The 27481-nt window shown below is 40.0% G+C and overlaps 6 protein-coding genes across 14 annotated transcripts in view; 2 read left to right on the forward strand and 4 right to left on the reverse strand.

The window, feature by feature from the left end:
* Positions 1–1703: 1703 nt before the first annotated feature.
* LOC108163363 (transmembrane protein 214) lies at positions 1704–7445 on the reverse strand. Of its 3 annotated transcripts, XM_017298612.2 has the most exons (8): positions 7237–7445; positions 6863–7173; positions 6003–6617; positions 5731–5935; positions 5512–5657; positions 2460–2876; positions 2222–2340; positions 1704–2162 (listed from the first exon to the last, which is right to left on the reverse strand). In XM_017298612.2, the coding sequence occupies exons 1-8, from the start codon at positions 7355–7357 to the stop codon at positions 2048–2050; spliced, it is 2049 nt and encodes a 682-aa protein (XP_017154101.1). In that variant the 5' UTR covers positions 7358–7445; the 3' UTR covers positions 1704–2047. The 3 variants fall into 3 exon arrangements, with proteins under 3 accessions (XP_017154101.1, XP_033249018.1, XP_017154102.1); XM_033393127.1 differs by lacking the exons at positions 5512–5657; positions 5731–5935; positions 6003–6617; positions 6863–7173; positions 7237–7445 and adding exons at positions 2971–3095; positions 4559–4629; XM_017298613.2 differs by lacking the exons at positions 5512–5657; positions 5731–5935; positions 6003–6617; positions 6863–7173; positions 7237–7445 and adding an exon at positions 2971–3138.
* Positions 7446–9652: 2207 nt separating this feature from the next.
* LOC117188656 (metacaspase-1) lies at positions 9653–10264 on the forward strand. Its single transcript, XM_033392833.1, has one exon. It carries the CDS (start codon positions 9710–9712, stop codon positions 10214–10216), a length of 507 nt encoding a protein of 168 aa, XP_033248724.1. The 5' UTR covers positions 9653–9709; the 3' UTR covers positions 10217–10264.
* Positions 10265–11041: 777 nt separating this feature from the next.
* LOC108162890 (DET1 homolog) lies at positions 11042–13348 on the reverse strand. Its single transcript, XM_017297855.2, has 2 exons — positions 12188–13348; positions 11042–12126 (listed from the first exon to the last, which is right to left on the reverse strand). The coding sequence occupies exons 1-2, from the start codon at positions 13148–13150 to the stop codon at positions 11422–11424; spliced, it is 1668 nt and encodes a 555-aa protein (XP_017153344.1). The 5' UTR covers positions 13151–13348; the 3' UTR covers positions 11042–11421.
* A 106-nt stretch (positions 13349–13454) lies between these two features.
* On the reverse strand, positions 13455–14108 carry LOC108162891 (ATP synthase subunit g, mitochondrial). The gene is made up of 3 exons (XM_017297856.2): positions 14018–14108; positions 13908–13960; positions 13455–13822 (listed from the first exon to the last, which is right to left on the reverse strand). Exons 2-3 carry the CDS (start codon positions 13945–13947, stop codon positions 13563–13565), a joined length of 300 nt encoding a protein of 99 aa, XP_017153345.2. The 5' UTR covers positions 13948–13960; positions 14018–14108; the 3' UTR covers positions 13455–13562.
* Positions 14109–14684: 576 nt separating this feature from the next.
* On the forward strand, positions 14685–20709 carry LOC108162889 (wiskott-Aldrich syndrome protein family member 2). Of its 6 annotated transcripts, none has more exons than XM_017297854.2 (7): positions 14685–15150; positions 15725–16530; positions 16773–16880; positions 17681–17761; positions 18761–19446; positions 19510–19747; positions 19822–20709. In XM_017297854.2, exons 2-7 carry the CDS (start codon positions 15786–15788, stop codon positions 19998–20000), a joined length of 2037 nt encoding a protein of 678 aa, XP_017153343.1. In that variant the 5' UTR covers positions 14685–15150; positions 15725–15785; the 3' UTR covers positions 20001–20709. The 6 variants fall into 6 exon arrangements, with proteins under 6 accessions (XP_017153343.1, XP_033248720.1, XP_033248721.1 ...); XM_033392829.1 differs by having other exon boundaries at positions 14685–14976; XM_033392830.1 differs by having other exon boundaries at positions 14685–14902.
* A 1646-nt stretch (positions 20710–22355) lies between these two features.
* The window catches only part of LOC108163444 (protein piwi), a 36234-nt gene continuing 31108 nt past the window's right edge, over positions 22356–27481 (reverse strand). For both annotated transcript variants that reach the window (XM_033393655.1, XM_017298728.2), the window contains exons 2-8: positions 24747–25328; positions 24365–24685; positions 24154–24308; positions 23892–24092; positions 23644–23835; positions 23478–23588; positions 22356–23415 (exon numbers count right to left, since the gene is read on the reverse strand). In XM_033393655.1, the coding sequence (XP_033249546.1) occupies positions 22533–23415; positions 23478–23588; positions 23644–23835; positions 23892–24092; positions 24154–24308; positions 24365–24685; positions 24747–25328 (2445 nt within the window). In that variant the 3' untranslated portion in view covers positions 22356–22532. The remainder of the gene's footprint in view (positions 23416–23477; positions 23589–23643; positions 23836–23891; positions 24093–24153; positions 24309–24364; positions 24686–24746; positions 25329–27481) is intronic.

Consider the following 27481-nt stretch of genomic DNA (forward strand, 5'->3'; position numbering starts at 1 on the left):
GCACTCCGAATGTTGTTGAAAGCTCTGAAGAAGGGGCAATAAAGCTGTTGATGGTGTGGGTGGAACATTTAAAATGAGCTTTTCTGCTGTTGATGATTCACACATTCTGTTTAAATTCTGTTACCTGCTTGCTTCTAGCTGTGCGTTGGGTTTGACCGTATTTAGTTGAATTCGAGTTCGAACATTTTCGAATATTCGATATTATCTTTCGATATGGCACTTGCTATAAATGTCACTTCTTTACACTGCTTGCTTAACTTCTTAGTACTTAAGTTTAAGCAGTCAAATTAAAGCAGGGAAATTAAATTGCAACGAAAATTGAGTACTATAATATACATTATAGCGCGTATTTAAAATCCGTTGAAATTTAGTTGACTTGAATGTACGCATTCCGTCTGATACTGTATGACTATACAAAATCAGAGGGTACCGATGCCAAGTCGCCCCAAAAGGTGATGTAGCTTCTGCTGCATATGTCATAGAGTGGTGCTCATACACTTAAGCCACAAGAACTACACCAAGAATTCAAACGAAAATCAAGAAAAGTTGTTATTTTACAGCACCCATTTTTTGTCTCAAATTAGTTTTATATGTCAGTGTTATAATACAACAATAACCAGCAGGTCAGCGAAATAATTAAAAAATCGAAAACCATCTCCAAAATGTCCTGCTCATATACTTAAGCCACCTGGAAGTTAAAAAAGTTAAAATTTGCCCCTAGTATTTTTAATAAAATTACTTTACTATTGAGTAGGATGACCTTGCTGCTTAAGAAAAGTGGAGCAACGCTTTGGTATTGAATCTACAAGACGTGCGCACTGTTGAGGGGTGATTTTCTTCCATTCTTCCTGTAAAATTCGGCACAAATCCTTTTAATTTCTGGTTTTTTTTGACAACTACTTGGTTTAGAATTCCCCACAAGTACTCTATACGGGTCAGGTCGGGACTCGGCGGTGTCCATGCAAAACATTGATTCCCTCTTGGTTAAGCCACGACTTGACTATCCTGCAGCAATGTATCGGGTCGTTGTCCTGTTAAAATATCCAGGCAAAGTTCTCCAGATAAATTGTTACGCAGAATGTCTCTCTACATTTCGGCGTTCATAATACCTTGAATCTTCACCAGGGGACCTAAGCCCATTGGAGAATGTACATTTATTTTAGTAACAAAAGAAAAAAATTAAATAAAAATAACGTTTTTCTTTTGTGTGCCTCTCAAATTTCTTGATAGGTGTCCCTTGAACACAGAATGTTTCGGGACACTGATTTATTGGATTAGAATTGGAATCCTTTTGGGGATCACACACATCTACCACAAAACTAATATCTTCCTAAACTATTCGAGTACTGGGTATACAAGTATTATTCAAGAAACTCATACTTCATTCAACTTTATTTTATTTATTCAAAAATCGATTATATAATTTAATGTACAAATGAAATTAAAAATTGAAACTCAAAATTCGCCTATTAAACAGAGAACCAACTAAACAACGCTCAATTTACATTTTAAGAAGTCTTTTGAAAATTGTACACACGAATAATATGAATACAAATATATACCACTTCAGCTATTCAGCTGGCCAGAGGATCCGACGTCTTCCCATGCCCTGATCCAGCGGATTACCCTGGACATGGAGACGGATCACAAGGACAGGAAGTACGAGCTGTAGCCTTCAAAATGCAGTTGGAAATGTTTCGTTCTTCTCTAATAATAAAATTGATATTTTTTCGGTCGCGGGGATAAATGCATAAGCATGAGATGAATTGAACAAACAAATTGTTTTATCGGGTTTCTGATATATCGGTTCTTTCTTGGCATCCACCATAATTTGCTCGTATTGCTTTTTTACTAGTCCATGTTGACGAAATGTTGATGTTTAGAGACGGTAGGAGTTGAGATTTATACTTATTTAAAACAAATTAATTCTTTTTAACTAATTGCCAAATAATTGTGGTTCCTTCAATATTGACTATGACGTGTTCTTGTTTATTCTTCGGATGGTATTACTCGTAGAATGTTTTCCAAGCGTGCCTGACGCTTAGAATCATTTAAGCTTGGCATAGGCATCAACCTTTTTGTGAAACTGATTGTAGTATTCCAAAGCCACATTGCGCGTCTGATTCAGCGCCTGATTGATGTTTTCTGGTGAGAAGCGGCCACTAAAATCACAGAATCACTTAGTAATGCTTCTTCAATTCATTCTTCATGTAAAACTTACATCAGAATCTTTTCCTTGATTAGCGCGGCAGACTTGTCGTAGCTATTGTTGGCCAAATCACAAGCGCCCGAAACGAAAGCCTCAAGTTTACTTGACAAATTGGGCACATATTGATCAATCTAAAAAAAAAGATGTTTTAACAAAGGAAATACAGGTGAAAATACAAAGATCACTTCTAAACCGGTTTGAACACTCCGTTGGGAAATGACCTCATCTTAAAATTGGAAAAATAACGTACAAACTTGGCAAGCACGGGCCACTTGGTATTCAAGTATCCCTTGCCGGATTGTATGATATTGCATGCTGCATTCCTCGCCAGCTTCCACAGATCTACAGAAGTCTTAATTGCTGGTTCTGCATACGGTGGGACATGTTCCTCCGCCCATTTATAGCCCCGGGCGCTTGCTCCCATGGTGACATACCAGGCCCTCTGGACATGTGGCAAAACTCCAGCGTTTTTCAGTACTTTGCCAGTGGCTGATTTCTCAAACAGCCCCTTGCCATTGACCTCGGTATCATAGCAGAGAGCGCCAGCAATCAGTGCAATGATGAAAATACTACCCAAAGTCCACTTACAGCAGCCACATTTCTTCTTCTGTGTCGCAGAATTTTGTTTGTTCTTCTTTTGCTGTGCGCTGCTTTTTTCCTGAACAGTCTTGTAGGGGTAGGAATGAAGTTCTTATTAGTATTAAAGTACATTTCAGAAGGCTCATATTTCGAGGTATTTGTTCGTTTAGCTTGTTCTTTACCTTTTTGGCAGCGGTCACTTGTTTGCCACCCTGTTTGCTACTTTTCGGTTTAACCTGAGCCATTTTGAAATTAATTTCTCTTAAATTTCGAATAACTACGAGTATTTATAGTTTTTTTTCAGCTTCTGTTGCAAAATATGTCGGAATTAATAAATGACGTGTTTTGTTTTGATTTTTGTAATTGTGTTTGCTAAAAAGTATGAAGAGGGCTTTTTAAGCTTTGAAATTGAGCTTTTGATACAGCTTAGCGCTAATGAATTGGTTTGAAGACGATTTCGGATTCTTGGAGGGACAGGGCAGGAGAGGACAAACGGTGGGAGAAAGGCGTTCCAATAATTGGAGCCAGCTACATTCGTCGACACACAATGCTTAAGACCAGGGATAGCCAGTTTGTCACAGTCAGAGTCAGGAAAGGTGGCAACACTAGAAATTTGATAAGGATTTTAGGGAGAGAACAAAATATGGCGTTGAAATTTACTTTGCGAGACTATTCAAGAAAAAAGAAAGCCATGCCATACAAGTTGGACTATCTTAAGAGTTCAACGACCTTTAACAGAGGGCTTTAAAGTTTACAGGTATTCAATTATGTATGCATGTATTTATTTACAATTCTTGCTGAATTCTTGCTGTTTTTATGAAAATTATTAGTTTTGAGGAGCTTAAAATGGGCATATGTACATAAAGCAAGAAATCGAATAACTCGGTAGATCGTGATGGACAATGGACAGACCTGCCACGTGTTGAAACAAGCTGGAACTGACATACATCCCAACTACTTGTTGTTTCTTCTTGGTCTCTTCTACTACTTGGGCAAGTTATTCTTTATGACGTGGATAACTTCGGGGGAGAGATGCCAAAGTGACACCACCGCCGAATATATTAAGAATTAGAGTTCGCAGAGGTGCGCACAATCTAAAATGAGATGGTCAGAGAGGGGCGGCGAGTGGCATAAGACAGCCAATCATAGCTAGAGCACATCATTCGCATCGACGGCGGTGTTTCTTAGATTGCGTTTGTTAGACGCAAGATCACCAGATGTAGTGTACTGATAGGGCAAGAAGTCATACGTTTGCTGATAAATACAATGTTGAAAGCACTTTTCGAAAGCAACACGTCCGGTCAGAGAAAATTGAGCGGCAACTGGACCCGCATGGCAACGCCATGAAAAAATGCAGCTTGCTGGTACCAATACACAAGAGCGTCACACACAGCCACACGCACACGCACACCGTATAAGACGATTCGAACACGTAGACAAAAAACGCACTTTGCACACCAACAACAATAGTTTAGGTGCAGAACACGAATATATTGACAGTAAAAACTATCAATTAATAAAAAGGGGAGTAAATTGGCTCAGACGCCGGCAAATGTTTCTCTCTGACGGCAACGAAGTGACGTCGCGTTGGCAGCGTCCCTCTGAACCTTTATTTGATTGGCAATTGCGGTCTTTCTACGTGAAAGTAAACTGCATAAATGTATTGAAATGACCGATTTTTATTAACTAGCCCACTTCATTCTTTTTAGCACCAGCTGGAACCATTTAGCACTTTACAAATTTAGTTTAACTTTTTAATTTTTTTTATACCTGCGTTCAGTCTCGTATAACGATATGAAATCGAACTTAGCCCACTTAAGCCCCTCTATTTAAACAGTTCAACGACTTGAGTTAAATGGCGGAAAATATTACTTATTGTAAATTCTTCTTATAGATCCATGCCATCTTTCCGCTGAACTTAAAAAACAAACACGATGTTTTTCACCTGAACTGCGCTAAAATTATTAAATATTCATTATTTTCGGTGGAATATTAAAATACCCCCTTGGTTTACAATGGGTTAATCGTTCTCTGTCAAGGATTGGAAACCATATTCCTCGATTTCTATATTCCGTGGAATATTACTAGCTATATAGAACACTTAGCCATGCCCACATAATTGTATCTGATTAATGAATCAATTTTCTACTTGACTGGCTTATTTTAAATTCAATTTTGTCTAAAACAATCTTTAGACAAATAAAGTCAAAGTACGGAATGAAACATAAGTATACTCATTGGGTCATAGTCATAGGTTCCTTGCATACTACCCTATTTTCTTGAATGTTAAAATTCTGTTTTTCAAGCTGCTTTAAAAAGTAACTAATAAACACTTTTTCTTGTATGGACATTTGTTTGACAAAATGAACCATTAACTGGAAAATTTCGTTTTGTTAGCTTTAAAGCAGAGAATGACTAGTTTCTGGTTTTATTGGACCATGAGATGACAAACCTTTCCACAATTCTATAATATTCTTTTCCCTAGGTTGTGCAGAATGTTGACCATCCCGCGCCCATGTTGCGAGACATGCTGCTCGTTTTCTCGGCACATGAGTCCGCCCCATACAAATTTAATGTTGCCAACGGCAAAAAACAATTCAGTACCCGATTCAGGCAGAGCGAAACATCCCTTTTGACGACAACAATGTGACCAGATTGAGATACGAACAAGTGAAGTGTTGAAAAACTAATGCCGAAAACGCGGAATATTCAAGTGAACTCACCACTAAAACTCCTATTAAATCATCAAGGCAGCTTTCTCTCCGTTTGCTTGACTGTAGCTCTTCATTTAAAAGACGCAAATCATGTAGAAAAGTGTGATATACTGGTGATTTTGCAAGTAAATTAGTAGATGTCTCCCAGTCTTTGTCTGAAACGTTTGAAATTCAAAATTAAACGGTAAAATGTACATACTCGTATTAGATGCCATGTGCATACCATACCTATAGCTTGCAGTAGCAATAAGCTTGCTAACTGCTGCTTTTTGTAGTTCATTCGCCAAACTTTCAGGCAATCATCACCACCGCTGCTGAGAAGGCAACTAATGCATCCTTCAATTTCGTTGATTGGCTTACTTACAGTCGTAATGTCGCGGAAAAGCGTCAGGAAGATATTCGAATGCTTAACCGGGCTGGAAATGTACTTTTGCTGAAATTACAAACAAAGCAATGGAGTCAATGGCAGCGCTCTTAACTTAATTGTTATCCAGACTCACCAGCAACTGAGTTGCACTCCGCTTCAGGCTTTGCTGGAGCTCCTTGGCTAGATTATTATAGGTAGAATTCAGTGCGTTATAGGCGGCGAAAAATTCATTCTGATTAAGCAGCAATATATCCTCCGAGGTGCCTACTGCAGCTGCGTTAAGTACCCTTTCTATGTACTCTACTACAAACTTTGAGTAGGTTTTCAGTTCCAAATTGGGTAACATTAAATTCTGCCAGACCTTGACTCCCTCATTCAGTGATCTATAACCGCCCTGTCCGATGGCCCACAAAATACTTAAGCAAATGCCGCTCCTATTTTGATAGGAGTTTCTTAGTAAAGCGATCTTGGCAAAGTTTTTAGAGCAAATACCCGGCCAATTTTGACCTATTAACTGTAGCATAAACTTGTAGCCAACCACCGTCTGGTTATTGTTAAGATCCGTAGTCATACCATCTAATAGAGAGTAAAAAAAATACTCTAGATTTGATTCGCCTACGCTACTAAGGAATTCTACTACTAATTTCTTGAGAGCAGCACTCGCCAGATTACTAGGATACTGAGCAGAACGTCCAGAGAATACGGGATCGCAGTCGTAGGGCAGGGCTCCATTGAAATAAAGGGCAATCTGTAAGGAAATTAAACAATACAAATCGTATTAACGATTGATGCCACTTGCATAAATGTACATGTTCCTATAAAAAAGTACTCCTGAGTTCTCTTTGTCGTTCCCTCTAATTTTTGCCACGACAACGATACTTTAGTTTGCAGCTTTAACGCACGAATTCACTGTTTTTTTCTATAGCTTGCCTTAAATTAATTTTTGTTCTCCGTATCTTTTCGTAATATGTAAAAGGCTGCTTCCCGACTTACATGACTAAGCCATCGCAACTCAGAGCCAGGACAGCTTAATTTCACTTGCGTCAGCTGAGCAGCAAAATCATCCGGAGTTATATGCTTGAGGGCCTGTTCTAGTGTTTTGGGCTTAGCCAGAGGTGCTGGCATCTGTTTCTTGGTTGATCCGCCTCCACTATTGCCTCGAGACCCAACTGTTTTCATGGTTTTTTTCTTGATCGGCGACTTGTTTTTCGAGGATGAGGCACTCGAACTAGACTTGGCAGGCGAATTCGATATGCTGTTGTTGTTGGTAGATCCGAATAAATTGCGGAATTGCTGGGTTGGCACTGGGTCAGAATTTAATGGGTGAATTTAGTCTATTTTAATGTCAATTAATTACATGTACTTACAGAGTTCCTCCAGCTTTGGCATCTGAGATGCAATACGCTTCTGTTCCGTATGTGCCGTAACTTTTTTATCCAGATTTTTTTGTTTGCGGGACTTGGTAACAACTTCCCATTGATCAGACATATTTATTTGCAATAAATTACGGGAAATATAAACTTTTTACTGAAATAGGTAAATCAAAGTAAGTTGACAAAAATTAGTTCTGCGAACAGTGTGACCAGCGGATTTATGAAGAGACGAGATACGCGGTCTGACCCTCATAAATATACCGAAATATACCGGCTCATTTTAAAAATATACCGTAAATATACTGACGAATTCAAGATCTATTTTACATATTCCTCGTTTTTGATATTCCATGGAATATATAGAACATTTAGCCATACCCACATAATTTTATACGAGATATGAATCAATTTTCTACTTGACTGGCTTATTCTAAACACTTGCTTTTATTGGATTTAATTGTAAATAAGTTAAGAGAATTTTTTACTTAAAGTTGGCTCCAGTGTAACCGCAGAACGAACTTAGCCCACTTAAGCCCGCTCTAGTTAAATATGTAGCTGTATGACACTAGATTTTTCTAACTGACTAACTGCAATATCAGAGACAGCCTTATGGGAAAAACCTGCAGATGAGAGCGAGAGAAATATATTCGTCAGCTTGGCTCTTCAATTGAGCGGCAGAAATGATTTTGCTACCTGGCTTTCTGTGTGTGGGAAAACATAATTTTGTCACAAGTAGTGCCTTGTTCTTCGACTAATAGAGATACCAATAGAGACTAATTTCATTATTAACGATTTTTCTGCCTCTCAGTAACACACCATGCCCCATCGGGAACTATTGTTGTTGTTGGCGATCATGGACGCTCGCACTGTCATGCTAGCTTAATTTCAAGTAGGTCACATTTTGTATACAACTTATGTAACTGATTGTTTCGACGATGGAGATTAATTTCGATTATGATTCGGCGTTTTCAGTTTTCTGGTATATTCAAAATTGTGGATTCGTGGAAGGGGGGCGGAAGTGGGCTTGGCAAAATTATAGAACAAACTTGATTCAGTGTGATATCACAGGAGTCTGCATACATTATTTGGTTGCTCTAGCTCTCATAGTCTCTGAGAACTAGGCGTCAAAAAAGACGGATGGACCGAAAGACATAGCTATATCGACTGATCAAGAATATATATACTTTATGGGGTCGGAAACGCTTCCTTCTGATTGTTACACACATCCACTTTCACCGCAAATCTATAATGTTTGAGTATCGGGTATAAATAGGTTTACTTTGGAACGCTATACTGATTTGTTTAAGTTCAGTTCAGAAGCTTGTCGATGTCCGTATATACTCACTTTTAGTAATGAGTACACGGTATGGTCACTGCGCAATCTTGGCAAATTCAGACGTCTGCTCTGCTGAGATGAATAAACACATGCTATATGTACAAATGTACGTAAATGTACGAACAAATAAGTTTCCGAGGGCAGACTGAAAAGAATACACTTGGATTGATATAAAAGCTTCAGCCACAAAAAATTAGTAGAATTACGCTATGGGAAATCGATTCCCACCATTATATTTTCCGTATTCGGCTTCAAACTTCAGCCAAATATCATCAACCATCTACAACTTGGATGCATTGCCTGTTGGACTTAGATTATTTCTCTAAGAGTAGAGTATTTTAGGAAACAAACTGGGTTTTTCCAGAAAGCTGATTCCATACATAAGTATACGGTATCAGCAACATCCGGAACATTGACTTTGGCAGATAAATCATTTTGTCTGAATTTCTTATTGCCATAATTCATTCAAAAATAGAGACATATATATATTTCGTAGATCCAAATGCTTGATAAGAAAAGATTCCGTTTGGTAACATCCGGACCGACTTGACCAAAATCATCTGACTATCTCAGAAGTTTTCAGTTTTCAGTATACGCTTAAGACGAAATCTTTTTTAGGGGAAATCCAGCCTGGTTTATTATCCCGGTCTCCTTTCTATGGTTCTAAGGTTTATTTTTATTTAATTTCCGTTAATATTAAGATGATAAGAAGATGACATCCGAATGCAGAAATGCTGACACTTAGAGGCCTCGACCTGTACATACCCATTAATTGAAGAGTACATTAGTTTGAATATATTTGAAAACTTAGACAGAAGAAAATGCCTCCGACATAAGAACACAATTATCTTATGGTTCTATTCCACCAGACTTAAAGATATCTTGCAGTAAACACTTGAACACTTCTGGAAATCATCGAAATACAAGTTTGAACTTCAAATACAAATCATAGAATTTTGGTACTTGCAGCAGCGGGAACGTAGCGGTTATCTTATGGTCGGAGCTTGCTTGTGTCTCCTTATCGTACACACATACTTCTATAATTTTTCTCGCCCCAATAATGTAGATTCACGCCACACATTTAGTTAGAACTGGGAGCTCATAACATACAAACGTTCCGCTGTTAAGACAATGAAAAATAAAATAGCGTTGTTCTGTATCCTTGTGGTACTGTGCATTGACTGGCTATACGAAGGCAGTGTCCGCGCGGATAGCGACAGCGACAGCAGCAGCAGCAGTAGCAGTGGAGAGCATAAATATAAATACGGAAAAAAGAAGAACAAGAACAAATACAACTATCCCGCGTACCCGAGTCCATACGAGTACAATCCGTATCTCAATCCATACCCACAAAACAATTACAACCCATATCCCTACAATCAGTTTATGCCGCCCTATCAGCCAAACAGTTATAGCCCGTATCCTTACAACCAGTTCATGCCACCTTATACACCTCATCAAGGGACTTCGGCTCCGTCAGCGGGTCCAAATCCAAGCTGGAACTATAATGGACCTCCGAATCAGCAACCAGCTGTCTCTCCGGGACAGGCCCCACAAACGCAGCCCGCCTCAAGTATAATCAACCACTCGCTTAAAGTCAACAAAGAATACAACGAAGACGGACACCATACATCTTAGGAATGATTTTATAATAAAAAAACAATAAACAGGAAGAGTAAACTACAACAACACTGTTTATATGACGAACTTTCCTGCTTTGCAGACTTTGCACACACTGATACTATTATCAGATGATCCCCAAGCGATTCTCGAGTCGAGTATCAATCAGCTGAGTTCTGCACATGACATGTTTACTATTCAGGGACCTTCTCTGCCTGATGTTTAAAAAACTAGTTCAGGAGCGTACTCATTTGAATCTTAATATGAACACATAAGTACATACTGTCATACAAAATAATATAAATTTTTTCGTATTTTTCAAAGTTTTCTTCAGTTAGTATTTTTTTTTAGGTTTCATAATTTTGATTGAGGGGACGTATACAGTAATGTATCAAAATCTAAAAATCACATTAAAAAAATGTACACAAATTTAATAAAAAAATTATTTATAAAATTTCATAAACTAAAGACAAAAGAGATCTGAGATTTAATACAAACAAAATCAACACTCGAAAAAAAAACTAGAAATTTGTTCGAAAATTCAAAAAATTCCCGTTCGGTCATCGGAAGATCTAAAAAGTAGTCATACTATAATAAATATTCTGTCGATTTAAAAGATATCATTATAGCTGAAAAGGTACCATTAATTTTAGATCCAAGTCAAGATCGCGAAGATTCATTTTTCTCGTCCAAATTGGAAAGATGTGTTATAGTTAGGTGAAACTAAGATACATTTGGGAGTTCCAGCGTGATGACCCGAATCACTCCCAAATTCAATGGTCTTCATAGTCACCAAACCTAAAAGGATTGGTGGCTATAAGTCCAAAAATAGGGTTGTAAAAATTCAATCCGAATGGTAATCCATTGATCATTCTATTTGTGTCAAATTTGGGGATTCCATTGGTCGTAGGTCGAAATCACTAAATACCGTGGTGCCACAAAAAAATATTAAAATTAAAAGTTAATCTACTAGCTCTAAGTGTAAGGTTTCTAATATTTTCCAGGCCAACGTTAAAAAATTTTGTTTTGGCTATATTTTAATACATTACTGTATACGCTATCTATTACAATGATATCACATATCGTATCTATAAAAAATATTCCAATTATATTAATTTTTGTATGACTGTACATAAGTAGCTGCAACATTGCTATATAAATAATTGTATATTTTATTTATATTCTTGCACAGGCAGGAAAAATCAGATTTACATTTCGTTTCATCAGGCACTCTCTGGTACAACAACAGTATTGTGATTGTAAAGGTGTATGTTGTATGCGTAAAAGTGCGAATACTTCTGTATGCTAAGTATAAGCGGTTCGAAAGGATGGCATATAAAGGCACATAATTCGCGCGAATCAAACAATCCGCTGGTGTTTTCTCTCCGCGCCTTTGCGCTCAATCGAAACTTAACTAGCTTTGTGGTTCGATCCCGAAAAACAATAGGTTCGGCAGAGCACGGCTTTGGACGCTCCAGCGGAGAAATGAGCCGATCATCGTAGCTAAATTCATTGTATTTTAGATATGGCGATGGTGAATAGCTCTGAGTACTAACGGGAACGCTTCGATTAAACCTTAACGCTGCTTGTCGCATAAAATTAATCGTTTTGTTGGCATCTACAAAGTTCTGCTTTAGAAAAAATTGCGGCGGCAATGATGGTGCATCTCCAGTATGCAGTGAACGCACATTACGCATTTGGTCATAGAATTGCAGTATAATTTGAAGCAGCTCCACAGAATCGTCTTGATAGACTCCCATAACTTGCTCGCCAAGTATGGTGTAGAAAACATAAAAACGGCGAGGAGTGGGGATCTCGCCCAACGTTAACAGCGGCGTAATATCATTGTCTTTTGGTCGTTTTTCAAAACGCAACAAGATCAGGTCCCTGTTAACCAATTGCATCTTTTCCATTATCATATGCTCCAACTATAAATAGGCAAAACTTGTCACAGATCAACCATATGCTTCTTATAAAATATATACTTACAAAGTCGAAGTTCTTGTAGAAATCCTGATATCTTTGACTTGATCTGGAGCTGTTTCCATCAATTTGTCTATATAAAAAACTCAGTACGCGTTGTTTTATGTGTGTAATTGGAAAAATTGTATTGGCGTCCAGAACACCTATATCTGAAGAAACTTCATCGATAAAGCCCCTTGGCCGAGGACCAATTGTGTCTCGTTTGACGAGGCGGCCAGCGACCACCTCATATATATATATGCACTGATATAACCTCGACATGATCGCTACCAAGGAGTCATGGACCGAAATGCCATGATTATGTCCAATAACGATTGAATCTTGCGGCAGGAAGAGTCTGTCAGTGACTACGCCCAATACCAAATCCACAACAAAAAATATGTATGAGAATGCGTCTAGTTTGTCAAAGAGATCCGGATAGCTTATATAATCCGCTGTTGCCAACGCTCCATGCAAGATGCACATTGCTGCGAGAAGAACATAACGTCCGTTTTCCAAGAAAACACTAAATTCACGGTGCAAATAGAAGCGCCCATAATCGCCCTGGCACAAGCGCAGAATTCTAACATCATTTGTTGCGAATAGTCGATCAAATATCGTGTTTTTTAGTGTGCCGGGGCCTATTTTTCCGGCAGTGTAGCACTCGGTTTCTCCGATTTCTGTTTCGCAAATTAGTTCTCCCACGCCCGATGCGCCGAAGCCTTTATATTTGTAAATATGTAAGCTTTTTTGATCGTGAGAAAATGCCAAGAGCTTGCTTCCGTCAGGGGTAAACTTGCGTAGATAAACAAGCGGCACTGCCACATAATCTATTGTAAGACAGGGAGTGATACATTTGTAGAACCCTCGCTCATAAGTAAGGTATGGGCTTTGATTGAACTTGCTGCCGACTCTGGTGTAACACGATTCACGATTCTGCAGCATATGCACGAGATTTTGTGACTGCAGACGCAGGTTGTATGCTGTCATTATTAAATGTTAGTCTTTATTAGAAGTCTAGAGAATCGAAACTGTAAAATATATCGATAGTATCGATTATTATAATAGCACATATTCTGCTACCGCCTTTCTTTATAGTTTTATATACATATGTATGTACTTATACACTTCTTTATGCTGGACGCGGAATTTTAATCGGAGTCGCCAATATCAAGACCATTCTACCATATAGTTGAAAGGGAAAACAATGGTCAAAACACAATTCGCTCTAGGGAAAACTTTTTGATTCTGGCGATAGTTCAACCAAAGACAGTATAAATATTTCTTATTATAGTTTACTGTCGTATTATTTAACTTTATTTAGTGTCCAGATATTAGCGGATACCTATATCTCAAACAAGCACTTTTCATTTTGTTGGCTACAAAACTGGAAATGGGACATTTAAACATTATATCCAACAATGTGGCGCTTTCCGATGCATTCGCCAATGTAAAACCAAAAGATGACCTCGGCGGTGATAAGCGTGTTTAACCAAGCTTCACGAACGGTAAGGTTCTTATATGAGCCGGTTTTAGCACCCTTGACAATGTTGCCAATGCTCTGACGAATTGCTGGAATATCAGCTGGCGTTGGTGGAGTTAGTTCCACCTTGGCGTATTTCAAGAAAACATCGAGCTGAGGCCTTGCCTGAACAAGAAGCCCTGAAAAAAATTGCATTACATAATTCGGTATTGTGTGAAAATATGCTTTTTTCCAAAACTTAGACTTTCAAATGATAAATCTTACTGTTTACAAGTCCCGATCCCTTTGTAGCCAAACTCGCCATATTTTCGTGTAATCTAAAAGTACTTAAGATTAAAAACTAAAAGATTTAAAAGAAAATGCGAAAACCTTACCAAGTCAATGCGCGATGAAACAGAGGTGTTACGCACTAAGGGCTGCTGAATAATTCAAGACATATCGATAGTCGATCGAAACGCGAAATATCAAATAGTAATTATGATATACATCTAAAAATTTGTTTAATATCAAGCGAGTTTCCAATAAATATAAGATTGTAACAAATATCATAGTACATACGATACATTAAAAGAATAGTCGATGATACTACACTTAACTAACTTTACTTACTTAACTAGTCTGAAAGACAGTGCACATTCCAAGTGCTGTGGCGTACTATTTATGCGAAAGCGGTGTCTTTCAACACCGTACATCAATTTATACTATCCAAGTCTGCAAAGTATTTATTATTTATTATTATTTATCCGATCGACTAAACACCCAAACTTCGTGAGGACTCTTCTCTGCATTCAGACAGGAGTTAAGTTAGTAGCTAGTTAAGTGTAGTGTCATACTAATATTTAAGACTACATTATATTATTACATTATTTGAATGTTGTGCTAATTATTAACAGCTTCCATTGTATGGCAGGCTGGACAACAAACCATTTTTTTTTTGTTACTACTACTACTACTATTTTTATGACACACTTTGCTTATTATATTTATCAGGGCTGCTCTTTCTTGTAGATTACACTCCAAGCATCGATAGTCTATCGATCGCTTACAATCAAGTGCACACCACTACTATAAAGGTGTGGAAAAATAAATTCCACAAAAAGAGCAAATATTTATGAATTTAATTTGTATTTATAGAGCAGTCCTTGTAAATTAAATTTAAATATTAATTTCATCCGAATCAAACGTGGCTGTTTGATGTTTTTTTTTTGGGAGTAGCGCTGAACGAAAAGAGTGACGGGCGGTAGTGTACTAGAAAAAAGGTGTGATTAAATCAAATGAAGTGATGACCGAAACAGTGCAAAAAGAAAGTGCTATCATAAATGATCATAACCACGTATGAATATTGTGTCGATTTAGTAAAACTGTGCATACAGCATAACGAAAAAGTGAAGAGATTCCTACATATTCGCATATGTAAATATGTACCCGCATGTACATACATATATACATGTAAATATGTATGAACAGCTAACCAAGACTTATACCATTGATTATTTAATTTGCGTTGGTGAGTGCACACAGTGCAAATAGTGGGGCGACCCAGATCCCATTAAATTGGGGGTATTGACTAAACTTTGCTCAGTCTGCGCTACGGTAGGGATGATTTGGGCTGAGCCTCTTATCACAACATGGAGAATACCCATACATATCTGTGGGGTGTGGTCCATCGGTCCAATAAATGTATTAAATTACAGTCGCGAGAACGAGGCTGTAAACTTCGTTTCAACAGTGCACACAAATTCAAAATGTATAACTCTATCATTCACTATTAATAGCACTAAAGCAGCATACGCCGGAAAGAATCCCTAGGGTCAATGGTTTTACTTTTATGATATAATGTTTCAACAAAGTGGCTGACAGGACTGGAATAGACTGAATAGCTTTGAACAAGGAAGGTCCTGGAGTGGAACATTATTTGTTGAAATGTAACATTATTTTTATTCTTGGTTAGATCGTTCACAAAATTAAACAAAAATGCGTTGACGAAGAATATATATTGAAAGAGTTAAGGTGGTGCTGCTGGTCATCACCTGATTTGATTAAGTGTTAACCCAAAATTTAACTAACTTCTTCTATTCAAGTCAATGTGGACGCGTTAAAACCCGGTTGTGATTAGTTGGAGATTTTCATTACTTACCGAGGATGCCTCTGCCAAAGCGATCTATTGAGCCCGTTCATGTGGCACGATCCGTGTACCAACAAGATGAGTTGCAGTCGGTAGAGCTGGAGACGGTAACAAACACCACACTCACGAATATTATACGGCAGCTGTCATCGCTGTCGAAGCACGCCGAAGATGTTTTTGGCGAACTGGCCCGAGATGTGGGAAGTATTGGCGATCGTGCGAATTCTCTCCAGGCACGCATCGATCGGCTGGCAATTAAGGTTACCCAGCTGGACAGCACCGTGGAAGAGGTGCCACTCACCGATATTACAAGGAAGAAGGCCTTCAAGTCGGCAAAGATATTTGATCAGCAAATCTTCTCACGAGCTACAATGCCTGCCCCAATGCTGGAGACATACGCCCAGTGCGACAAGCCACCACCGCTGGACAAGCTGAACGTCTATCGAGACGATGGAAAGGATGGCCTCAAATTCTACACTGATCCGAACTATTTCTTTGAGCTATGGCGACAGGAAATGCTGAAGGACACGGAGCGCGTCATGCACGATAAAGGGAAGAAACTTAACCGGCCACGGCCAGACGGTGGCAGCGGCGGGGCCGCCGGTCGTGGCAATAAAAAACAGAAGACAAAAATTAGAGCACCGCATAATACTCGGGAGAAGCAGCGACAGCTCGTCCTGGGCCACGGCGAGACGTTGATGCCCAACAACGTAATTTATCGCACTCCAAATTCAATGGTTAACGAGGAAGCCGGATATGGAAGTAAGTATGAACTTTCGCGACCATATGTGTACATACATAAATACGTACATATGTACCTATGATTTAATCAAAAGCCAAGTACTCAGTGCGAAAAAAAACTCTTTAAAAGGCGATCCGAATTCGGATACAATAGGAAATTTGACAATTCTCTTTATACGCACTGAATATTTGTACTTATCTGCACAACGATACGATAAATACAATTTACTTAATTTTTAAATATGTCCTGTCTACCTACGTAGCTCAGCTAGTCAAAATAATAACCACAGCGCAAGGCGCCGACATCGATATGCGGCACCAGGTTGTGTCGCATTTGCCCGATATCGATAGGGATAATGTCCAAGACGTAGGTACGAACGGTCCGGGGCTGCATAAGATAAACATGAGCATAACTTGGGCGGACATACGATACTGGCATTCAGCATTTGATACAAATACTCCATACATTCACTTGTTTAATAATCACTTTAATAAAACGCTAGCTCGTGTGTTTTCGATTCGTTCAAGCAACTGATAATCGCTCGCTAATATACGTATGATGTTTGTGTTGCAGAGAAATGAAACTAAACCCAAATAAAAAAAAAATTAGTTGTCTCGCAGACGTTCTTCAGAGTTTTCTAATTTTATTCTGTTTGAATATATGAGTTACATATTAACGTATTAATTCATTCAAGCTGTTCATCATTTTATCATTGCTCATCTGCTTTACATAGACCTCGAATTTTGAAAGAATAATAAATTATTCAATTTGGAAACCAAACGAATGTAATTTCGGAAATATATAATAGGAGCCTCCTGTGATGCCAATGCAGAAAAGCTACGAATAATCATACCGAGCAAATAAATATTACAGCCAGAATAAAAAAATAATAGATCAAAAATAAATAAAAAAAAGAACAGTTGTAGTTTTAAACGAATTACTTCAAATCATCATTCAGACTTCGATCCGACTCACACTCAGACTCATTGTCGCATTCAAGTTCTATCGAGTACTCAACAATTTCATGAAAGTGTCGGTTAAGAAGTTGTATTAAATCTTTTGCATGCCATAAGTTTTATGAACTTTTTTTGTTGTTGTGCAATGATACGTATAAAATTGACTGTAAATATGAATGGAACAAACAAACACACCTGATCATCTCATTTACAGATTCAGTAAAGCCATATAATATGCTCTCACATTTGGAGAAAAACAGTAATCTCACAAAGCAAACCGCCGTTGCAATTACAGGTTAGACATCAAATCAACTTAAAGAAAGCTCAACATAGACTCTAAATGTTTCTCATACGCATACACTTCTATCCTAATTTTTCCACGGGCAACTTTTTATAAGTTAATTTGGTTTGCCCAGACCAGAGAGGTCCCTCCAATAACATATAAATATATGTATGTACGTGTGTATGAAGTTGCACTCAATCGATATCGCAATGGAAATATGTACACATTTCTACACATCCTTATGTTCAGTTGAATCATTGTTTACAAACCCAGAAGACCCGGCAGCAAAATTAACATTCACTTTTTATTTGTCCAAATGTCAGATAAGTGTACAGCCGAGAAAAATAATTTTCGAGCTAAAGACTGAAAACAATTTCATAGTATTATTAGAACAACAAAAACCAAAACATAAAATATAGCATATTATAATATGGTAAACATATTATAGTCTGATGCAATCCCAATTAGATCACTACAGAATAAGCTGTGAAATTGCATATGTGTATAGATTCGATACGATTCACTTCGATGTCTAAAGGTAGCGTCACTTGCACGGAAATACTAAATTGCTTGTCATGTCATACATAGTACATACATCGTTTTAATACCCTTGAAGCTCGACTCTAAAGCCCTCTTTATAGAAAGTCTGTCCGCCGTTTCTGTGATCCTCCCAGTTTTAAAGCTTTATTCTTCATTTGGCGCACACATCGTACCAGAAGAGCTGGCAAATTTATGTTTTCGTGCACATCACAGGATAAGATTTTGTCAAAATCGGATTAGGATGTCTGTTTAGAAAATAGATTTATTTAATGGTCGTAGAGCTTCAAGGGTATTAAACATTTCTCCGTGGTTTTTCTTTTTTGATTTAGATTCCATTTTGTGTAATTACATTTTTACCTTCGACCTAAGCATTTACGTACTTGGCTTGTTTTCTTATTTTCTGTAAGAATAGTTAACGGGTTGCACTCGTGACATTTCAATGGCACTAACGTTTCTGTTGCGCTTTTCTAGATATGGGTGTTTATGACACGCGCCCACCGCGTCCAAACTCCATTGAACTAAGACGCAGCTACCCATCTGAGCACGTCGATGGTAGCGGCTACGAGCAGCATACCCCACAAGCGGCTGCTAATCAATACTCAACTTACGGCGGGAATGGCTTGTCGGCCGCACCTCACATGCATATGCAGCATCAGCAACTATACGATTCCGGGCTTTATCAGTCGCATGCGTTATACGGTCAAAGTGGACAGGGTGTTATGTCCCCAGAACCGATATACGGGCCGGGAACGCCATCTCGCAATAAACCCCGACCTTCGCAGCCACCACCAGCACCACCTTCAAATGGCAGTGGAGGCGGCACACCTACTGCCTCAAACGCAAATACTCCGACGCGAGGTCGAAGTATGTCGACAAGTCGTGATGCGTTGCCACCGCCGCCGCCAGTTCCAGATGCAGTTTCACCATTGTCATCAATGAACGGCGCTAACAATAGCCATATGTCTGTTAAACTACTGGGGCGCACAAACAGTGCATCGCGAGCTGGATCTCCGCAGATGGCTCCCAGCAACAGCGCCCATAATGCAAATGACCTTGTTATGGCGCAACTAAGTAATACATTTAACAGCATTGGCATGACAGGAAACCAACTGAACTCTCTGAGCGACTTACCTCCGCCACCACCAGTGCCCGATCAGGTTTGTTAGATTATTATTTTTAATTTGATTGCTCGGCCTCAACTTTTTCAATTTATCCTGTAGCACCTACCCAAACTGTCTTCACCAAATACGGCACCACCACCGCCGCCACCACCACCACCTGTAGATGAAGGCTTAGGCAGTCTTCATACAATGCGTCCACACCAAGTTCTACCCAAAACGCCTGCCAATGGCGAAATGCAGCAAGGGCTAAATGGTGGGTCGCACATTGTGAGTGCCAAGAAGTTACTGCCTCCATTCCACGATCCCCGCAACGATTTAATGAAAGCTATTCGAGATGGTAAGTGGCATTTGGTAATCAATAAACTAGTTACGGCCGAGCTAGTTCACAATTTAATTTAATCTTAATTGCAGGCATCACTCTGCGTAAGGTGGAAAAGTCCGAGCAGAAGGAGATCGAACGCAACACAGCACCCCTTGATGTGGCATCGATCTTGGCAAGACGCGTGGCGATTGAGTTGTCCGAGTCTGAAGATTCGGATAGTGAAGACGACAGCGAAGGTTGGATGGAGCCCAACGAAACATCGGCTTGATCCCTGATAAATTCATTAAATCCGGTCGTAATATTAAAGAATAAGAAGAAGAAGTAATTCCAAAGAGAATTAATCCATACGTTGGTATTTAGCAAGCGTGTTCTGCAATTGGATTACTTAGAAGCACCAAAGCTTTTCAACCATTCTTATATAAAATATTCCTATTTCTACATTACTATATACATATATTTTTAATCGAAAGCTAATAGATTGTATATACAAACGAGTAATTATATTATCGTTAAATTTACCGATATAGCAGTAAACATTAGGCATTTACGAGTATGTAAAACTCGATCGGGTGCGAAATACGCTCCTGAATATTACGATGTGTCTAAATAATTATTGTCTTTTGTATTATAGAACTTGGTGTTTGGATAATAATTTATAAATAATCGATATTAACACTAAACTCAATCCTATCCCTACCCGAAAATCTGAATATCCGAAAAGAATTTTAATGCAATTAATATAACATTATTAACATTAAAAGCTTACTATGCTGTATATACGAAAATATGTAAAGATAAAAAGCTTCGGCACTTGATCACACAGATATAAATTGTATTATCTACATATGTATAATTAAAAGATTTGTAATTGATCACGTATAAATAAGCACCTATGGATGTGTGGTCATATATTCAAACGTCTATAACATACATGTATTCTTTAAACAAATATAAAATAAAGTAATTATTACCCAACATTTACCTAAAACAGTTTCTTCCCCGGTATCAGATAAAGACCATTTGATAGTTCTTGGTGATTTTAACCTGTCCGGTACCGTTTTTCTGTCTTTGAGTCGGATCCGGCCATAGTGATGTTAACCCGAGCCTTTCCGCTCACTAGATTCAAGATTCCTACAAATTCCACTTCAATTTTCGTTCAAAAATTCGTGGCATGGTCGCGTACCCTACTGATACTTAAATTCTCTTTTAATCTATCTTTCGTCTATAGCCGCGGTCTGCTGCCTATCTACTCGCGTTCAGTTACTCAGTTACTCGTCTAGAAAATAATAGATAAATAATACTAATAAAATAATAATAATAAATAAATAATACTCGTGAGAAATAATAGAGCAACAAGATAACGAAAAAAAAAGCGAGTGAGCAAGTCGCAATTGCGTGAAAAATGTCAATGATTTTTAGCTCATGAACAAAAAATCATCAAGTACAACATTAAATGCTATCTTTCAATATTCAAAAAGACCCCGCAGTATACAACATAAAACGAGGGGGAACGTTGTGAGTTGCTGCGGACACCGCAACTCTACAGTTATACCCGATACTAAGTCAGTATGGCTCTCCTCCGGCAGACGCCGCTAATATTAAACGACACGACAAAGAGTGCGTGCGAGAGAGACAGAAAATCAGTCTGAGCGTGACGTCGGGCGCTGCGTAGCCACTGCAAATTGATTTGTTCCTTTTGGCTATAAAAATTATCTGATCTGATCCAGATTCAGCAATCTGATAGATTTGGTCGCTATCTATGATTCTGCGTTTTTAGTTTTCTCGAATGTGCAATATTATGAATGCAACAGATTTTCGTCCTTTGTGGGGCGGAGGGGGGTGGGGCGAAATTTTGAGATATACGTTTTATAGTGAAATCTAACAGGAGTACGGATACTAAATTTGGTTACTGTAGTGTTAATAGTCTTTGAGATTTGTGAATATCCCCAGATTTTCGTCCTTTGCGGGGGCGGAAGGGGGTGTGGCGAAATTTTGAAACAAACTCGTCTCGGTCCGATATATTAGGAGTGTGGATACCAAATTTGGTTGCTCTAGCTTTTGTAGTCTCTGAGATCTAGGCGCTAATGTTTTACTCTAAGCAAAGCCGCCTATGCTACGTGTGTGTTAGAGAGAGACAGGGCGAGAAAAAATGAAATTGTTTCTTGGTGCTGGCTATAATAATGATACGATCCAATTCAGATTCCGCAGTCTTAAAGATATGGTCATTCTCTACTATTCTACGTTTTTGGTTTTCTCATATCTTTAAAATTGTGGATGCCACAGATTTTCGTCCTTTGTGGGGGCGGAAGTGGGCGGGGCGAAGTTTTGAAATATTTTTGTAGCAGTGACATATCACAGAAGTCTGGATCCAAAACATCGTTGCTCTAGCTCTTATAGTCTTTGAGCATTAGGCGATGAAGGGGACGGACAGACGGACGGACGGACGGACGGACGGACAGACAGACATATCTCAATCGACTCGGCTATTGATGCTGATCAAGAATATATATACTTTATGGGGTCGGAAACGATTCCTTCTGGACGTTACACACATCCATTTTCACCACAAATCTAATATACCCCAATACTCATTTTGAGTATCGGGTATAAATACAATCGTAAATGGTAAGTGCTGAAATTTTTTATTGTAGGTTAATTTTAGATGAATGCAGTATGATGGCACACAAATATTCCCTCGAGGCTTTTTAAGTTTAAGTAACTTAATGTTGTTTAGCATACTTTGAATTCATTTTCCACATTGGTTACAAATAAAACTTACATAATTGTAGTGAAGATAAACTTATAGATAATAGAACTTTTTCTCAAGCGCATTCTGTGGAATGGCGTGCAAATGTGTACCGACGAGGGTAGCTAGTTTTTTAGCATACTGGCAAACAGCGGGTACACGTGTAGTTCCCGACCAGTTATAATAAAGATGACACATCTTATATGTGAGCTTTTGGATTTGGTCAGGGCTGAGACGTATGTTGCTATAGAGCACATTATAGCTCGTTGGCGAAACTGTTCCTTGGCGAGCAATCTGTGACACCAAGTAGAAGTCGTACCTTTCGGGCAGAGTAACAATGTTATCTACTACAGTTCCAGGTGGGGGATTTCTTCCGTTTGTAAAAAATCGCGTGTTGGAAGATTTAGTGACCACAATGTATGCCAGCATCGGTGGACCACTATTAGCACGCTTATATTCAATATCAAGCTTTTCCACAATATCTTTCACTTCGTATTCAAACAACTGCTTCAAAGATCCTGAGCTAACACCGTCACGATAGAATAGTATACGTGCTGGTAACTTTTGATGCTCTCGCTGATATTGTCTCAAGGCTTTGGCTATCATTGGCCAAAGGTTATTAGCCAGTACATCAAAGGCACTGCACTCTGAGACAGTGCTAAAGTAAGTTGAATTTTTCTGAAGATCCATGGAAGCAACTAAAGCACCATAAGCCTTACGGCGGTCACGAGTGCTTTTTGCGATATCAAAGCCAATGGTCATTAAACCAGAAAGTGGCAACTCAATCATCCATGGTGTATACCCCAATTTACAATTCAATTGAATTGCTATTTTTGTTGCAATACTCATTAGGCCTCGATTTTTCGAAGTTTTTATAGTCACAACTTGCGTAGGAACGGCTCTGTCAATACATCCTCTCTTTTTAATGGACGAATATCTGAAAAAAAAGAAATGTATTTCATTTTGCATTCCAAAGTTGGCCTATTTTGATTATCAAACCTTTCTACATTGTTATTGGGAACAAGGCACAAGATTAATTTTGGATCCATGTCCACACAATTATCCATTGCTCGGACATATGAGCCAGTGCGATCATCCTGAATTTTTATTCTAAATGAAAGAGCGTTATTATAAGAAAAATGTACATTTGCAGTTTTCAGCTTACACATGTGGACTTCTAATTTTGAGTCCCATACCAGAAGCTGCACGAAACAAACTGTCAAGCAAAGTTTTAAGGTCAAACGAATTACGCTCAGGTGCAATTACGGCCCACCGGTCGATACCCTCACTAGGAGTTGTTAGCAGTCGTTGGTCACGAAAGTATCTTGTCCAATCGGCACTTTCGCCAGAAGAACATCTGAATACAACTCATTTAGATATAAAAAAACATTTTTTTTAATATATACGACTCACTTTGATTTATTAAAGACAATTTTCTGCGGTGCAATTATACGACCTTGTACATTTGTAAGATTTTCATCGAGTTTCATGTTCCAGTCGTTAAGTACTTTCACACTATCTGCGGTATTTTGCAAACGGTTATTGAATCTACGCAAACGATCTATGCGGCGGTCAGGATTCATACGGGTGTGATCTGACATTGCTCGCATCAATCTGTAATAAAAAAGTGACTGTCTTAAATCCTTAACAATATAACTAGATATTTAAGGCTTACTGAAAATTGGAGCGCATGGACTCAGTAAGTCCCGTAACTCGGCATAGCTCTGGAATAAGAACTACGAGTTCACTGGCATTGGTTTTCTGAGCCTTGTCCTTATTTTTTGAAATTAACAAGGGCTGATTGTGGTCACGAATGCGTATGTTATATTTCTAAAACGGTTGATGTTTGTTATTTTGGATTTTGTATCATGGTTTTTTTTACTTACAGTCAGATAGTACTCGATAAAACTAACATCTTTGCCTTTGCAACTAAATGTGGACTTTGGCGATTGTGCAAAATCAACATCGTTGATGCGGTATGTTTTGTTATTATAATCTGTAAGAACAACCAAATCTAGAACATTCGAGCGAAACTCGTCTTGATGGCGTGAGGGGTTATTAGAACAACGTTTCAATATCTCATACACAGTTTCAGTGCGCATCACTTTATGTGTAATTTCAGCACATAGCATTATATCTTTTTCGTGTTGTCTGATCGAAGTTTCATATCCTGGCCAGAGTTCCATTTGATGATCTCGGATCGGTATCTACAAATATTATATGTTTTAGTTAAAAATAAACAAACATATTTTTACCGAACTTCTATACCTTTGCGTCGGGATCAAAAAGATTGCGCCCAACTAACTCAAGCTTCAGACCCTTCATGGAGCGGCGCAAAATGAGATTTAGCACTTGCAAAAAGCGCGGTTCTGCGTTCGACACAATTCCAACACACTTTATTGAGATTTTGTAGTCAGTTCCCATTTTTGATTGGCCACACAGCACAGTTGAATCCTTCTCCAATTTTTTGTTTGTGAACAATTGTTTTCCATCAAATACATAGCCAGCTCCCAAAATATTAGCGTGATTTGACAATATGCCCATACGCACGCGTATATTCTCCAGCTCAGGCTCGAAATCCACATGGTAGTGAACTATACGCCACTCTGGCTTGGTTTGTAATCGAAAGAAGTTTGATTGCAAACTAATAGGTTCTCCTTCTTTGCCTTGCTTAGATACGATATCAGCCGGACGGGTCCTCACAATATCATAGCGATCCAAGTGCTGCCGTTCCTGCACCGGACCACCTTCCCGTCTCGATGACACGAGAGATGGTTCGCGAGCGACCACAGCGCCACTTGATTGACCTGATGTGGAAGCTTCAGATTGTCCTTTGAAAACCTTTGCACGCTACATAAATTAAATTTCCAATATAAAAATGAGAAAAAATGCGATACACTCTATTTATAAAGATCAAGAATGTAGCCTATAGTATATTTTACGATTTCCCTACAGAAAGACAGACAGACCTTGAATCCTATATTGATGTTGGTCGGTGAGTAGACTGCAAGCGTGAACCTGTAATTTTATCATTTGACAAAAGCCGAAGAGGCGTAGATCTTGTGTCTCAGCAATATTACATAGTCTTAAAATGTTTAATTATTTATTGAATAATTATTTATCCTCCGCAAAGGAGCTCGGTACTCCTCTTAAAGTACCGGAGGGACAAGCCAATCCCTCTGCACCAGCGCCTGGGAAACCGGGTCCAAAGAAGACGGGGAAGGAGACTGAGTCGGTCCACCGTCTTCAGGCAGCAGCCGCAGCGAGGGGGGGCCCGAAAAGCCAATCGGGTCCTTCCAAGTCGGTTGGCTCCAAGGGCGAAGCGGATACCGGGGTGGCTGCCAAGCAGAGCGTAATCGCGGCTGGTAAGCGCACCGGGACCGAAGAACCCATGGGAGCCCCGGCGGGCAGCGTCTCTGCACCACGGGGAGGAAAGTCGTCGTACCAGGACAGGAGACGAGCGGCTTTCATCCTGTCCAACGAAGACCCGAACTTCAAGGCGTCAGCCGAAGGAAAGGAGCAGAGGCTGTGGGCCTGCTCAATCCTTCCACTGTTCCAGCCAGCCAAAGCCGGAAAGGGCGCAGCCAAGGCCCCCAACAAGCGGCAACTCTCAGCGGAGGACCCCGCAAATCAGCCAGGCCAAGCCCAGCAAGCCAAGCGGGTGAAGACCCACCTCACGAACCGGTCGTTCGCTGAGGTGGCGAGGGGCAAGACCCTGATCGGTGTCCTGGACAGGGGCGCCGAGGACGGCCATGTCCCTCGCGATAAGTGGCACCTGGTGGAGAACGAGCTCCAGGACCGGTTCCTACTGGAACTGGAGGAGAACGGCGGACCACCGCCAAAGTGTGAGGACGCAGGGTGGCATCAAGGCAAGGTGAAAGCCATCGCCTGCCAAGACGCTCGCTCTGCGGCCCTCTACATGAAGGCGGTGGCGGCCCTAAAAGAGGTCTATCCAGGGGCGAAACTGGAGGCCGTGAAGTGGGAAGATGTCCCTAGTCGCCCGAGAGCCAGAGCGTGGGTCTCGGCTAAGCCTGCAGAGCCTGAGAAGATCCTCAGGTTACTGCAGATCTGCAACCCCCACCTTCCTACAGCCGATTGGAAGGTGGCAAAGGTGGAGGATATCCAAGGGCAGAGGCGCCAGATTATCCTCGTCCTTAATGAGGAATCCATTGATCGCCTCGCAAAGTCGGACGGTGTAGTGGATTATGGCTACAAGAAGGTCACCATATCCACTTACAAGTCCGATCGCAAGGGCAGGCAAGCGGAGGTCGAGCCAGACCCGGAGCTGCCGGAGATCCCGAAAGAGGGGGCCTCGTGCGAGGAAGACAACCCGGCGTCGGATGCGGCGTCCATGATGTCGGACGACATCTTGGACGACTACGCGTTCGACGAGAGCGACCTAGCCAGAGGTCTCAGCCACATCGTTGTCGGGCAGGAGCCGGAGTCCCCTGACAGCGATCTAGAAGCAACAATGGTGGAGGCGAGCCTCAGGAATGTCGTTGGCGCTCCTGCAGATAAACCTCCACCATTGTAAGGCAGCATGCGCTGCTCTACTGCTCCACCTGGCCAAGGGTGGAGCCGACATAGTCCTCATTCAGGAGCCCTGGATCCTCGGAAACAGGGTCTCCGGTCTGGGGACTTCTGACTACAAGCTATATGTAGCTGAAACCGCAGGTAAAATTCGTACCTGCATTCTTGCAAAAAGAGAGTTGCACTTATTTTTGCTCCCAAATTTCAGCAATGAAGACCACACCGCAGTGAGCCTCGAAGGCCAGGAGCGCTCACTGAGGATCTGCTCCGCATACATGGGGCATGAACAACCAGACCCCCTCCACACGCGCCTCTCCGGGCTCTAATCGCAGACTGCTCGGCCAAGGACATCGGCCTAATTGTGGGGTGCGATGCCAATGCACATCACTGTCAGTGGGGAAGCACTGACACAAACGAAAGGGGTGAGTACCTTTTCAGTTACTTACTGACCACTCAGATGGTCTTATTAAACC

The sequence above is a fragment of the Drosophila miranda genome, chromosome 4, assembly GCF_003369915.1.
Source record: "Drosophila miranda strain MSH22 chromosome 4, D.miranda_PacBio2.1, whole genome shotgun sequence".
Taxonomy (NCBI): Eukaryota; Metazoa; Arthropoda; class Insecta; order Diptera; family Drosophilidae; genus Drosophila; species Drosophila miranda.

Excerpts from the sequence above, each read along its gene's own strand:
- LOC108163363 (XM_017298612.2), bottom strand. The coding sequence starts at position 7,357 with ATGTCTGATCAATGGGAAGTTGTTACCAAGTCCCGCAAACAAAAAAAT. Across the intron at positions 5,658-5,730 it reads ATTGCTACTGCAAGCTATAG|ACAAAGACTGGGAGACATCT; the intron begins GTATGGTATGCA and ends CAAACGTTTCAG. Across the intron at positions 2,877-5,511 it reads ATTTAATAGGAGTTTTAGTG|ACTGTTCAGGAAAAAAGCAG; the intron begins GTGAGTTCACTT and ends TACCCCTACAAG.
- LOC117188656 (XM_033392833.1), top strand. The coding sequence starts at position 9,710 with ATGAAAAATAAAATAGCGTTGTTCTGTATCCTTGTGGTACTGTGCATT.
- LOC108162890 (XM_017297855.2), bottom strand. The coding sequence starts at position 13,150 with ATGACAGCATACAACCTGCGTCTGCAGTCACAAAATCTCGTGCATATG. Across the intron at positions 12,127-12,187 it reads TCTACAAGAACTTCGACTTT|TTGGAGCATATGATAATGGA; the intron begins GTAAGTATATAT and ends GCCTATTTATAG.
- LOC108162891 (XM_017297856.2), bottom strand. The coding sequence starts at position 13,947 with ATGGCGAGTTTGGCTACAAAGGGATCGGGACTTGTAAACA. Across the intron at positions 13,823-13,907 it reads GGGATCGGGACTTGTAAACA|GGCTTCTTGTTCAGGCAAGG; the intron begins GTAAGATTTATC and ends AATTTTTTTCAG.
- LOC108162889 (XM_017297854.2), top strand. The coding sequence starts at position 15,786 with ATGCCTCTGCCAAAGCGATCTATTGAGCCCGTTCATGTGGCACGATCC. Across the intron at positions 16,531-16,772 it reads CGAGGAAGCCGGATATGGAA|CTCAGCTAGTCAAAATAATA; the intron begins GTAAGTATGAAC and ends CTACCTACGTAG. Across the intron at positions 19,447-19,509 it reads CACCACCAGTGCCCGATCAG|CACCTACCCAAACTGTCTTC; the intron begins GTTTGTTAGATT and ends TTTATCCTGTAG.